This window comes from Rhagoletis zephyria, unplaced genomic scaffold (assembly GCF_001687245.7).
Source record: "Rhagoletis zephyria isolate East Lansing unplaced genomic scaffold, Rhagoletis_zephyria_1.1 Rzeph_scaffold_04931, whole genome shotgun sequence".
Taxonomy (NCBI): Eukaryota; Metazoa; Arthropoda; class Insecta; order Diptera; family Tephritidae; genus Rhagoletis; species Rhagoletis zephyria.
Window position 1 is genome coordinate 31,193 of NW_016162014.1, and position 15,200 is coordinate 46,392.

At 32.5% G+C, this 15,200-nt stretch overlaps 1 protein-coding gene across 1 annotated transcript in view; it reads right to left on the bottom strand.

Moving 5' to 3' along the window:
• The window catches only part of cac (calcium voltage-gated channel subunit cacophony), a gene marked incomplete at its 3' end in the record, with an annotated part of 43,825 nt that extends 29,516 nt beyond the window's left edge, over positions 1–14,309 (bottom strand). The window contains exons 1-6 of the mRNA XM_017626928.1: positions 13,989–14,309; positions 13,681–13,820; positions 6,517–6,617; positions 4,332–4,487; positions 3,299–3,519; positions 142–245 (exon numbers count right to left, since the gene is read on the bottom strand). Coding sequence (XP_017482417.1) covers positions 142–245; positions 3,299–3,519; positions 4,332–4,487; positions 6,517–6,617; positions 13,681–13,820; positions 13,989–14,207 — 941 coding nt within the window. The remainder of the gene's footprint in view (positions 1–141; positions 246–3,298; positions 3,520–4,331; positions 4,488–6,516; positions 6,618–13,680; positions 13,821–13,988) is intronic.
• Between the last annotated feature and the right edge of the window lie 891 nt (positions 14,310–15,200).

A 15,200-nucleotide genomic window follows, 5' to 3' on the forward strand; every position in this document is an offset into this window, starting at 1 on the left:
TATTTGAAAATATACACAACAACAACAACATAAATATAATTATAATAAGAAGAACTCGAAAAATAATAAATTTAATATACGTACGTAAGCATATATATATAGTTATATAGGTATTTAAGCAATTGTGAGACATCAACTTACCCGCTTAGGACACCGAGAACTAAGTTGAGCATAAAAAATGAGCCTATAACTATTAGAGGCACGAAATATATCCAATTAAATGTTGAACCTAAAGCATCGTTGGTCTGTAAGAATATCATTTTGAAAGCATAGAGAGATATGTAAGTTAATTCATAGTAAATGTACAAAATTGTAACAAAGTAAGCCATGAATGATATTTATTCAGTTAGAGTTACAGCAAGCATACGTTAGTGCGTTTCTTTACACATACACTTATATGTACATCTGTTTGTATGTATTAGCGTACATACGTACATACACAAAAGTATGCGCTATGAGAAGAAAGAAGTTGAAATTAAATAGCTTATCATAACAACAAATGCAGCACATAGTTATATACAATATTTAAAAAAAAAAAAAAATGTATGCTACTGAGAGAGGTTTCATGTATGAAAACTTAAACTTTTAATTAAAAATTTCGTTGCATTTACACTAATTTTAAAAGCGCTTTTGAATTTAATTCCAATTTCTCCAATTAAATTTGTATGAATTTCAATTTCTCCAATTAAATTTGTATGGTATGCAGAAAATCTAAACAAATAAGAAAATTATAAAATTATAAAGAATGAAGAATTTCGTGCAATTCAGTTTCAATTAGGACTTTTTAATATACATATGAGGCCCTGAGAGCCAGAGTAGCCTAATTGACATTTCCAAAAAATTGAGTTTTGTTTTTTTATAATAAGTGAACTTTTCCATAATAATCGTAGTTACTCAACAAATTTTTTAGTACATAGATAAGCTCCCCTGGCTCTTATAGCCTCATATATGTATATGTATATGTATAAGTATGAGTGAGATACGTACACAAAAAAAAACATAAAGAATGCATAAGTACACACCAAGAAACATTCAGAGTTGATGCATTCCACATACCAGAAATTATAATTAAATGATAACTTACATCTGTAAAAACTGGACAACAAACGCAAAAACTGGGTCTTTATACCTTAATTAATGAAAAAAAAAAACTTTTTCTTTTATTTTATTTTTGACGTGCACCGTGTAGAAAAGCACATTTTTGTGCACAAAAATTGGTTTTTTTTGCTTCAAATTAATATTGATTTTGTGTTATAGCTCAGAGTTAAATTTGCAGCTGATTCAATGTGAATGGCACCGCGAGAATCCCATAAAACTGTCGCCGTGACCTCTTTGACGGACAAATTTTGTCTCCGTTCGTTTAACGATTCTACCAGAAAAAAATAAAGAAACCTACTGGAAAGCTATTTTTCTTTAGATGAGAAAAGTTTTTATGGTTTCTAAATTGGTTGAAAATTACGCCCAAAATCGTCGTATAAAAATTTTTGTATTTGTGTGTATGTAGTTGTTCTTGCAACCTGTTCAATTTAAGATTTTTTAGCATTTTGTTTCACTTCGTATTAGAAATGAAGATCAAAAAGATTAAAAAGGTATCCTCGAAAAGGTTTGTCTGACGATGAGTAATGAATGAATAATTGGTTTTTCTTTTTGGTTGGATGTCATACTTTTCAAGCAACCTGGTACGAGTTGTAAGCAGTGTTGCCGTTAAGAATTTTAAGAAAGTCGCAAAAAAGGGATCATTGACGAAAAAAGAGTCACCATATTATTTTTGCTTTTCTTTACTACTAAAAGAACAAATCTGTTGAATTAAAAAAAAATAGCGGTACAAGCTTTGCAAACATACACACAAATCGAGCTGCTGCAAGGAGAAGAGTTGCATTTCCTTTAAAAGTTTTAAGCGTTTTTAGTACTTACAGGAGGAGATATTTTTTATTAGCATGGTTCTGTTAACATTTCCAAAAAAAAACTCTGATAAGGGGCAAAAGTCGCACATAATTTTGGAAAAGGGTCAAAAAATCAAAATTTTCAAAAAGTCGGGTCGAAGGGTATTGGCGCTTAAAAAGGGTCAAATTGCCCCATTAGTCGCCCAACGGCAACACTGGTTGTAAGTGTACTTAGGAGGAGATTAGTAATTGAATTTCCCAATTTTTTAAATGCATGCCTCAATTAATAAAAAATAAAAACAAATCTATTAGACAGAAAGAGGATCAAAATAAACTCTAAAAGAAAAGGCAGTAAAGTATTTCGAAATATTTTTCAACTAGCAACTTGAGTTTAAAATGCAAATGCATGGGTTCTACATAACGAATAAAAAAGCAAGAAGTGGTGTTTAGCGAGGAATGCATCAAAATGAACGTCCGTAAAAGTATTAGTGTGTTAATTTTAAGTTAAATACATTTATAAAAGTGCATGGGCATATGGAAATATAACGGCAACACCTTCACCTTCTTCAGTAGCTCACTATCATAAATGATAGGCAATTCTGTATTAGGTAAATCAGTATTCGCAATAGGCAGAGTGTACAGGTTTTCTTGAAATATTGATTGCAAGGAAAGAGCTTTGTAAAGGACCGGAAAGAAAAATTATATTACATGAAAATAAAGGAAAGTGTTATATTCTGATAGGAAAAATTAGTTATTATTTACCATCCAAGACACATACGCATACGGATGGTAATTTTTTTGAAACAAATACGTTAAGATATTGGAAGTGCTTTTCATTTAAACTCTATTACATCCGGTGCCTACAAGCTATTAAAATAGATATATAGACAGTCAGGGGAATTTCGAGTTAAAGGTAGTTAGAGATAGACAGATATAACCGGAGGTGAAGAGGCTAAAAATTGGCAAAAGGTTAACAATCAAAATTATAGAATCATCATTCTCGTCAATAATATTGTGCAGCTTAGCGTTTAAATTTCCATGAAACATGTTAAAGTCATTTAATCATAGTTGCATTCATAAGGGCTAAATGGAGCAGATAACCGAGTGATATCACACATTTAATTCAATTGGAGAAATATACATACATATGTACAAAAGTAGGTAGAGAGTACCTTAAAGGCCTTAAAAAGAAAAACTCATAAAAACAGCTGAATGAGCACATTTAAATAGAAAACACAGAACGTATTTAGCAGATCTCAGAAAAGTTTTAGTTTCAGATATTTTCTGTACTAAAAATAATAACACAGTAAAATTTGCTAGCAGCACGTAAACGTTTTAGTAGGCGATGAGATATCAGAAAACTTATTATTATTTCGTTTTTGTTTTTTTTTTTCAAAATTCTAGCAGCAGNTTACCCAATACAGTATTGCTGTCCAGCCCTCCATGGTGATACATTGGAACACAGTCAACATGGCAAACCCGATATTATCAAAACTAGTTATGCCCCAATTTGGCCCTTCCCACTTTTCCAGACACATACTCGTGTTATAATTACATACAAATGAGCCACCCGCTTTCTCCGTCGCATTATCCGTATTGCATGGTGTCTCTGATTCGCCTTCCTTAACAGGTTTATCTGGAAGAAAACGCAAATGGTGATTTATTTCGAATTGTTAAAAGAAGAAGAGTGTTTCGTTTACTACTAAGTAATGGAGTTTAATTACACCAACGACAAGAGAGGACAATCGCGAGTTGAGTGCAGTATATTGATTTGACGTAACTAAACTCTTTTTTTTCAGTGTAAATATCGCACATCTAGTTCTAAAGTGAACTAACTCAAAGATAAATAAATAGAGGGAAATTTTAACTGCTTGTGGATGGTACAGATGAAGACAAAAATATTTCCATATCCATTTCCTATTTATTTATTTATGCAAAAAAAATTGCACAACATTTTTTTTTTGAGTTGATCCTACTTTAGATCTAGGTGTACGATACATATATATAGGAAAGGAGAAAGTATTTTCATTGTGTTAAATTTGTACTTATAGCATAGACAGACGGCAACGTTAATCCGAATTAACGACGCAGTTGATCCGACGAAAATTGCACCCCGGCCGAAGGCAGTTTTACGAATTAAGCGAATCGCAATTCGTTTGTTCGAGTACCACTGCCATCAGACTTTTATTTTTTAAATTTATTTTAGTTCTCTTACTTTTATTTTTTGTCTTATGTAATTACAGTTTTTTTAAGATTTTTCAATATAATTAAATTCTTAAATATTAAGCTAACTCAATAAACTCTAGAACTCAATAAGAATCAACTTCAGTTAATGTCCGACATAATTCCGAATTAACGAGTTATGCCGTATCACTGCTGCCGTCTGTCTATGACTTTATGTAAACTGCGCTCAATTAAATTTTCTTAGCAATGAAATTTGTTACTTACTTGGATCTTCTAAGCTATAACAAGTCTTATGCAGTGCGCCCGAATAGAACTCGAGTCCGATGATTGCAAATATAACGATTGCAAACAAGACCAAAAGTCCGATTTGAAGTAACGGCGCCATAGCCTTGATAATGGATTTTAAAACTACTTGTAAACCTGTTTTCCAGCAAAGATTCCAGCATCGAAAGGCACAGCAGTGTTAAGCGCCATGAAGTTGTGTTAGAGATTTTCGCGTAAGAAAGAAAGTATTGTGTATTAGTGTGGGAACAAAATTTATTTTTTTAGTTTTAAAAAAAATTAAACAGTTTAACAGTTAAAAAATCGCTACGAAAAAGTTACAAAACTATCGCAACTAAAAACTAGTTAGCTAATAATTATCTAAATAGCTAACTGAAATATATTGAAATATGTTGGCGGATTCACAATAAGCGGGCACACATTTCAACTCTAACTAATAACAATTTTGGCGAATAAAAACGTACTTTTTTTGTGGAGTCATAAAACGCAATAAGTGTATTGGTGGCTTATATTTTTAAGATGGTGATTTTTGAAAACTGGCACTTTTACTGGTTCGTGTATTTATCAAGCTCCAGCTCCTATACGAACTCGTGTATTACTTTTACCCGACATGCAAGCCGTGTGGAAATGTGATATCATCAAGGTTAAGACTACTAAACAAGAAGCTACTAATAAACGAGATTGCTCGGTCAGTCAAGTTACTATTAAAACGTTAGACGTTTGCTTGACACTCTCTAAAAAAGATATCAAATATCGAGCTCTAAAAGAGCTGCCAGCCAAGTACACTACATAAGTACAAGGATTGGTTTGAGTTCAGAACAAATAGATCTCACCATACCCTTTCTACCACGAATACCTTCAATAAAGTGGGCATACCGCTTTCGTACTGAAGGCCTTGGCTTAAAACCTACTTGCGAAAAGAATAGATGCAGAAGCTTAGATATCACAGTCAACACGAAGAGGCTTGTCTGGAAAACTGTCAGAAGCGATTATCATTAGGATTGGAATACAAAGAACGATTCTCGAACTGGGACAATCAAAAGCAGCACTCTGATTCTCGTGTTACTTACTCACGCACGAACTCATTCGTATTGATATAAACAATATATTCGCAGGTAAAGATCATTAAGTTTTCGGCAGCTGACAATGAGATACACTAGGAACTACCATGATTTACCGCATGCGTCATTATTCCTTTGGAATGTTACAGCACTTTTTTGGCCAGAGTTGATTTTTGAAAAAACCCAAGTCTGCATTCCCAGCGGTATTGGCATGAAATATCTCCACAACACATGAACTATGTAATGCCCGATTTTAAGGAAGCTCAGATCCTTACCTATTGTGCGATTGTTCCTATCTACGGTACTTTGATTGCTCATTGCAACGATGTTTGCGTCATCGTTATTTCACGATAAGTTCCCAAGTATGCTTTTCATCAGATTACCCATAAACACTTAGTACGAGTAGTATCTAACTTGTCACGCGTAAACCTAAGACGAATTCAGAAATCTAATCACTGTTCTGGCAACACTGCTCGTTGATATACATGAGTTCGGAACTTCATTCGGGCCATTTTTAGCACTAGTTTCGAGCCCACTTTAGAGACTAGTCGTCTTGGCGTAGTTCAAGATACTATATAAGTTTAAAATCAAATTTTATGAGTAATTGGTTATTCACGCGATTTTTTTGTGGACCAACTGGTCTAACCGGTGTTGAGTCCATATACTAAAATATTTTTGGAAACACATTTTGATTTTTTTTTTATAAGCTTAGCTGTACATTTCAAATGGTTGAATAATATATATTGTGACGTTCTAAAAGAATGTAATGTTCAATTCGTGATTTGAAATTTCCGTAGATAATGTACCCGTATTTTTTCACCAACATATTTCATTGTTTTGCGCTGTTAATATTAAAAAATACTAAGCTAAATGTAGCTAAAACTAAAAAATAATAATTTAAAATTATTTTTGAATACATATGTATAAAAATATCTAGCATGCTAGGCTATTATGTATGAATTAAAAAAATTTTAAACTAATAGAGACTATCGCTATATTCTAGTAATTTTTGTACATATTTTTTTTTTTACAACTACCACTACATATTTAATTACATATTTAAAATATTTAACATTTTAGCGCTTACAACTAATGAAACTACTCACTAGGAATTCCAGAGACTAATTTCAAGGGCCTTAGCACACGTATAGCCCTTAATGTTTTTAGATCTACCTCAATCCATTTTTGTGGGAGCAGTGCCATAAATCTGATGTTGTTTCGAATATGCAAGTGTTTGGTTTTAATTGTTAATTTTTCATTGATATTATGTTTTAATTTTGTATAAATGTTATTTGTACGAGTTTCGAGTTGAAGTTAATTTTGATTGAAGAGTTTTGTATTTTTTTTTGTTTGTTTTTATTCATTTGAAAGAGATGATAATTTTTATTTGGCAAAATGTTCCGATTGCATGGCATGGCATGGCATGGCATGCTTAACATGTGATTTAGTAGCAATGAATTTTTGTATATAGTGGCAAAGGAGGATATAAAAGAATAACATATAAATTAATAAATATTGCAAATATAAATATGTATGCATATACGAATACGATATATTCAATTTGTACAATGTTTATGTAATTTTTATTTTTTATTTTTTATTTTGATTTTTGGAATTTTGTACTTAGCTATAAATTATACAGTGATGTAGCGGTACTTTTGAGTTGTTCAGTGGAAAATTAACAATGGCTTTGGTGGGTGGCGAAAAAATCATAAACTTTATATTAAGTGCATTTGCTTGCGATGAAAAAGTTTTTTTTTTTTTTTGAATTACCAACGCATAAATTAGGCTAACATTAATGTAATGAAAATCAACACAAATTTACTATTGACAAACAACCGAACAAAAGAAGCAGACAATTTGTTTGCCAAATGAAAATTATTTATACAACACTATACATATATGTTTGTATGTACGTAGTATGTATTAAATTTATACGATTACAACAACTACGTATACGTAATTTTTGTGAACATGAATGTGTATACAAGGATTTGCATAAAGAAACATAATTTTAATTGCATCTCGCCGTTTCTTCTTCTTCGTTTTTTTTTTTTTGTTTTCTTTTGTTCGTTAAAACATTCGTTGGTATTCCACACACACGAAAAGGAACCAAAGCAGTTAAGGCTGTTGTCAAGTTGCTTCATTTCAAGAGCAAAATAGTTCAATTCATCTTGAAAAAGTAGCGCGCCGCGAATTCTGCTATGCAAATCAAACGCTTTTGCTGTTGAACATTTGAAGTACGCTGACGACAGCAGAAATCAATTGGGTATTTTATGAGATAAAAAAAAACTGAATTTTTTTAAAAAAACTTAATTTTTGTTCGCTTTTTTCACAGTTGTACGCGCAGCTTAAGCTTGCTGAGTGCATTCTCTTACTCAGCGTTAAATATTTGCAATTATTATTTCTTTAACCACTAGTGTATAGTTTAGCGTTAAGTAAGTGTAAAAGTGTTTAAGTATGAACATGCGAACTGTGTTGTACTAAGTATGAATAGTTAAAATTTTAATGCTGCGTGGAAAATCGGCTTTTGAAAAAAAAAATAAATCTTAATGGAGAAAAAATTATGAAAAAATTCTATAAAAACAAAATAGCTAATACTTGAGCTATAAGGCTACAACTTCATTACTCCACTCACACATACATACATACACTAAGCTAAGTTTTTATATTTTCAACTAAACTCGCGCGTTCTTTCTTACATCGCGTAACCGGACAGCCTAAAACTGTCGCTACACTAGTATTTATCCTTTTTTTTATTTTTTGGGCGTACTTAGGTACATTTGTACATTTTGATGCCTCTAAGTGTCTATGTACGTGTATGTTACTACAAAAATCTATCGAATAGTATTTTGCTTACCCGCTGTCGAGCACATGTGTAAGTTAGCGATATTAGATAGATATATTTTTTGTTGGTGTTAATAATTTTTGCTAGCATAAATATACATACATATGTGTATTTCACTATAATTACTAATTGCTTGCTAGTCATTTCTTTTTATGTCTATAATTCTATAATGTTGATATGGTAAAATGTCGACCACGTTTGAATTAAAAATCTAATCTATTGTTTTTTAAATTTCAAAACGGTATACGGCACGAATATTGTATACAACTAGCTATAACTTATTATATTATCTATTTAGTTTTCAATCAAGGGACATAGTAGCCCTAGAGCAGCGTGTTCTAAATAAAAAACTACTATTTCCTTTTCTCTAGAGCAAAAAATAATTTGGTCCTTAGTGACGTTGTAGGATCAAGTACACTGAGGGAAATAATGCATAGTAAAAATGAATACTTTATATTTGATTATCGTTTAAAAATGTTCGTATTTAAAAATAATATTTTCATACAAAATTTATTACGCACGTATTTGACTGTTCACATCTGNAAGCAGAAGAGAATAACTACTTAACCTAACCTACTTTAAAGGACACAGTTTGCCTACATATATGCCCATAGTATTTTCTTAAAGTCGGAAAAAGGATTTAAATTTTTCCATCGAGCTTCTAGTAAATGACTTCAGCTGTTTTATTGGTGGAGTTATTCATCGCTTTTCCATATATCGGAATTTTAAAGGACAAACCGTAATAAAAATGTTTGGCCGGACAGCCCTGTTTGAGTCGCCTATTTTTAAATTTACTAGAGATATTATTCGCTGTGTTTAAGAGTGGTTAGGACTTCGCATATTAAAGATGTTAAGTTAATTGTTCAAATATTTACGCCATTTCCAGCCGGATAATTTGAGGAAGTAGAAGAGAGATTACTTCCCTACTTTCCTGGTTGCTCTGAAGCGGCAGACGATTCGAGTAATATCAGGATTTTAAGACCTTAATAGGCTTTGTCATATTTTCCACGTTTCTATAAAAGGGAGATTGTTTGCTAGTTCCAAAGCTTATCGACGTATTTAAGTACTGTCAAAGGATTAGTTACGTTCCGAAAATTAGGATAGTAGCAAGGTTTGCATTCATACTCGTACTTCATAAGCCTCAACTGGTTCTTACTGAAAACATATCAGAGCTTTTTTTGGTAACAAAGAGAGAATCTTACGCAACCACATATCAAAAAATCAACATACCTATACGAAGGGGTACTGATAATAAAAAGCTCTTCTTAGTGGGTGTAGCAATAGAACGGAGAGTTAATCCTAATATATTTGTATTAAAATATTTTGAGTTGCGGGATAGTGCTGGATGAGTGGATGTTGTAACCATGTCGAGGTAGACTAACACAGGTACTCCTCAGGAAGGTTTCTATCCCCGTGGATGTGGGGATTTGTGATTAACTAGATCTGAAAATACCATCCCTGCACCTTGACCCGATGGTCACTTATAGTCATCAAAGAATCTGGCGCTGATGGAATATTTATGCTTACACATGGATTCACAAAAAAGTCTACCTAACAGCTTTATTGTTTGCTGCAGCCAACTTTTTTTCTATTTTTGCTGGCCTGTGTAATGAATTGCAGAAATATTCGAAATAAAAAAATCAAATTTTACTTAATTAAAATTTTCAGATATCAATTACTACAAGTTTACTTTGCGAAGTCAATCTGAGTAGCAATCTCATTTCCGATAGATACGATAGCTAAAGCGTTTAATCTTTCTTGGGACATAGTATATCCTAGGTACATTACATTAAGCTTCGATTTCGATAAACTTCACTCTCTACTGACAACAGGCACTGGCAAAGTCAACGAAATTCTGAAACCGCAATCCTTTTGGGAGGCGTTTTCATCTACCCAACTTCCACCGGTACTATGAACGTAGATTAAAACTTGAAAGGATTTCAGTCAGATTTTCGGATTGTTCATCGTACCAGTGGTTGCGTCGCGAGTTTACATTCATAATTTGGTAACCTTAATTACATGCATCTTGTCATTTATGAAATTTATATTGATGCAGGCAGAATTAGTCAGATCGTATGTTGGCTCTGTAAAATGACGGAACGTTTTTAATACCAGGAAAATGTCGGTGATCTATTGAATTTTAAGTTGACCCATCGGGATACCCACGCTACTTTGAGAATATCATTTTTGCAAACCTGTATACTCCTTTCAATCATGTATATTTTTCCATAAAAAATCCAAATTGAAACTAATCTGCATATCAAGATATAACGATCCTCAAGAAAAAAATCCCTCTTTTAAAATTGGCACTTTTCAAATCGAATCAAGTGCCTAAGAGAAGAATTGAGGAGTAGAGTATATTACTACTAGTTCTTTGAATACACTGCTCATAGGCTTTAAATAAATGAGCTAAGTTTCCAAAAATTGTTTACTATTTTTTCTCTAATTTTTTTGGACACATAAACTCACATAGATAATAGACATAGATAGTAGATATATCTAGAGTGATCTTTTAAATTTCACTATATTTATATAATATTTCTAAGCACTAGTTGTTAATAATCTATGTAATTTTGTCTATGACTGGCCTACAAATGTCGTATTTTTTTCCTTGAATTACTATATGTACACGTACGCTGGAAAGCTTACTTGGAATTCTTGAAACGAGTTTGAGTGGCCGGAGTACACGAAACGACCGCAACATACGCAGATCGACATCTATATTGGCCTCGGCGAAGATCGTCATAGCGCTAAATGCCCCACCAGGCGGCCAAGGGACAGGCAGGCAGGCAGGCACGCGCGCACGCACGCAAGCACGCATACACCCCCATGCACAAGGCGGCCATGCATGAAGTGGATTGCATTTTTTATTTTTTTCATATATTTAGCGTGCAGGTATTGGTGTATAGTATGTAAATTGGCATTCGGTCATCGCAAGTGTTAGTGTGTGCATTTGGTTAAACATATTTAACGAGTTTCATTCGATTGCATTGTGGCATTCACAACATCACGTTTATTGCAGTTGTCAGAAAATATGAAGTAAATCAATAAATTAAAAAGAAAAAAAAATAATATTCAAAACATAAACCGAATGTTAATTTGGCAGAACATAATCGAATATTCGTAAAAGCAGTTTATTTATATTTATAGTTAATAAATATGTATTTAAAATTTTAAAAGAAAGCGGAAGAGAAGTAAATACGTATATACAATAGAGTGACATTAAAGAGAATGTGTTTTTGCTGAAAATAGTATGCAACTTTGTTAGGAATTATTTGCGAATGATGTGTATGTATATATTTAAACAAAATAATGACTCCGGTTTATGGATTTATGCTCGATACACTTTCGGAATAAAATACACTTTAGCAGGGCTTAGATTTTAATGCATGCTTTTCTGAAGCTTTAAGAGTTGTTTCCTAGAAATATAGAAGTTCTATTCGTGGGTCCAAGTTCAAAAACTTAAAAGCTATCAAGTAATTTTCTGGATTTTTTTTTTTAATTAGAGGTTTTCAAGATTGAAGCCAAAATGGGTTCGGTCATTTTTATCTGGTTTAAGTAACTTTATTCTGAGTCTTCATCTTTTCCAATTACCTTTTCGAGGCGACAAAGTTTATTTTGTTCTACGAGTAATACTTCGCCGTAGGAATTCCTCATTGGTGAGGATAAATTACGTTGACGACTGCCAATGTAGAAGGAATGTTCAGAGCCAAACTTCAGCCAGGAAGTTCATTGTAATACTACTAGCGTGATCTGATATGTACCAGATCAACTTTCCCTGTGAATACACAACAACTTTTAGTCCGCCAGGCAATCGTATTTAAAACAAGCCAGGGCAATGGCAGATGACCTACTCTATGCTCTTTCACTCGTTCCTGCAGCGACTGGAGAAGTCATTATTATTTATTATATGTATAGATGAAAACATCTAAAAAATTACCACCGTAATTATAAACAACTTTCTTCAGTACATAATAAAGTCCGAAAATACGTGCTAGATGTTGAAAAGCTTTAGGCTATATTTTCATTATACATTTTCGTTAATTTGTTTGTGAAGATTTAAATTTGACCGCCCTGCTCACTTCTTGATCATTGTGTGGAGTCTAAAAACGTTAAGACGGCTAACAATACCTAGGGCCTAAAAGTATTCTACACAGCTCAAAAAAAATCGTATTAAAGCATACTATTCTTCAGAGTTAGTCAGTATTCGAAATAAGACTAAAAAAATTAAGCATTTCTGATGGCTTAAATTTCCCATATACTCCCTGCCCACCTTTAGTTCATACACTTTATACAAGTTTGAAGCAAAAATATTTCAAAGTGTATGAACTGAAAGTGGGCAGAAAAAAAGTTTGCCTATTCAATCGAAGCAGGGTGTCTTGTGAAAACTTAACCATTTTCAAAGGGGGGCTTATATTTGAATGAAGGTTTCGGTTTCTCTTATGGGGATCTTCCTTCTTTTTGTTTCTAAAAGTTCATAAAATTTAAGACCCAAATTCATATAAAATAAAGAATGTCACTTAATAAAGCTCTTTAAACCTATTTTATTTTTTATGAATAAGGCCCCATAAAGCTTTAGGTAATGTTTAAGGATTTTTTTTGGGTCTGCGCATTAGCAATAAGAAATATATAACGAATTGATTTGGTATTTTCCTTTAGCCTTCTTTTGCTAGTAGTTTAATGATGAAAATTCTAGCTTTAGTAATGAAAATTCGGACAAAACGTTTCAAACACTTCTTTGGTTTAAAGCTGAAATCATTAGGAAACAATATACATATGTACATATGAACTTACAAAAGTCAAACTTAAGATAAATTGTAGTTGTTCAGCTCGAGCCTTGAGGACTAATTAAGTATTTTTGATATCTGTGAACTTGATGGATAAGCACGTAAATCGTATTACATCTAGAGAAAAGACGCAGTCGATAGTCATTTTGTAATATATGCTGAAAAAGAGCTATATCACATACACCGAAGTGGTATTTTTATTTTATATATACATTTTATACAAATTTACTTCATAGATGTTAAGTATTGTTTAAGAAAGTGGGCACCACACTTAAATATTTTAAGTGTATCGAACATAAATAGATGTGTGCTTGTGACTTAGTTAAATGTACAGTGCACAAAAAACAAAAAACAGTGAACAAAAGAAAATTTTGTGTCGAATGAAAATGAAAGCCATAAAAATATATGTATATTAAATAAATAAACGTGGATCACGATTTAATACTATGAAGTGCACTTGATAATCTTAGTTTATGTACAGATGAATGTATTTTTTATATAATTATATGTTAAGATCATTTAAGATCCATTTCGAAAACCCACCGCCAACGGCTTTATACACACATGTTGAAAGACAACAACTACAGCAAAGGAGCGTGTGTGTAGATTCACGAAAAATGAAACAAAATATTTACCCCGTTACTACGACGATAAAATCCATGATGTTCCAAATATTCCTGAGGTAGGAGTGTTTATGCAGAACAAGCCCTAAGGCAAGGATCTTGAGCGATGCTTCTACACAGAAAATGCATAAAAAATAGGTCTCCGTTTTTTCCTAAGTATACGAAAAAAAAATAGTAGAATAGAAAGTAGTGTAGTAATTGGCAAAGTATTTCCTTATACATATACATATACATAGCTAATAATGTTCATACCTATATATATCAGCGCTCAAGCTCACTCCATTTTGGGGCGCTTTTATGCTTACGATTTATGTACTTACCAGTTTCAGAGCCAATACTGTTTTATCACCCCCAGGCAAATGTTCTTCTAAAGCCAACACAACACAGTTGGCAATGATTGTCAATAACACAGCGTACTCGAAGGGCGGCCATTCTATGATGAATCGTGTGTATTTTCTAATTGGATTATCCTCGGTGAGGATAAATAATGATGTTGGACCACCACCAGGTGGTGTATCGTCTTTCTTTGGGCCACCCATTCTATCAGCTAAGCGATGGGCTCCCCTTCGACCCGAGTGCCCCCCGCTTGTGGAGCCCTGTTGATGCCCTGCTAGCGCCGCTTCCTGAGCCGCTGCCAACCTGAAATGGTTGATAAATAAAAAAATTATATTTTTGTTATATGTGCAGATTTTAAGAATATTAAATATCTATGCAGCTGGTAAAAATTTTATATATAAAGTGTTATAAAAGTTATTTTAAATGTTGGTATTAATTCATAGGAAAAATCCTTAACACGCTGTGATCCATGTCATCAAATTTTATACATCTAAAGTTTTCGCCTTTTTGCAAAATCTTACTTATTTTACTTGAAATATTTTGACTCACAAGTTTGGTAAGAGTCACATTATCGTAATGCGATAAACTTAATAATGATAAGAAAGAAAAACTTAGCGCTGGACGACAGTCTTTTGCCACACCATTGAAAGGCAGTCGGCAACATAGTTTGAAAGAATTGGTTTAATCTGCCACGAAAGACTTACAAGAAAAGCTCGCTTGCTCATAGTGGAAAGCCTTTTTGACAGAAAGCTTTTGTTCGAGCACCTGGACAACGATTTTTTTTGCTTTTTTATTTAATTTTTTTTTTTAATTTTTTATGAAGTTTTCTTTTACTGTTAAATTTCATTGATTTAAAATGCAAAATAAACATACGTATATATTTCTTTAATTTGATTTCACTTTTTGAAACTTGTTTTAATTATATACATTTTTTTTATTTAAAATTTTTAGATTTTATTCTTTACAAAAAAAATGTTGGGTTTGTGTTTTTACCGTTTATTGTAACCTTTTGACTGTTTTTTGAGCTCTAGGCCGAGGGTAAATAAAACAATTGGATGTCTGATATTCATTTTTGTTTATGACTTTCGATATTTCGCCTTTAACCTAAAGGCATGTTTAGGACTGAAAAAAAAAATAAAAAATATACAAGGAATATAAGACATCCAATTGTTTTATTTACCCTCGGCCTAGAGCTC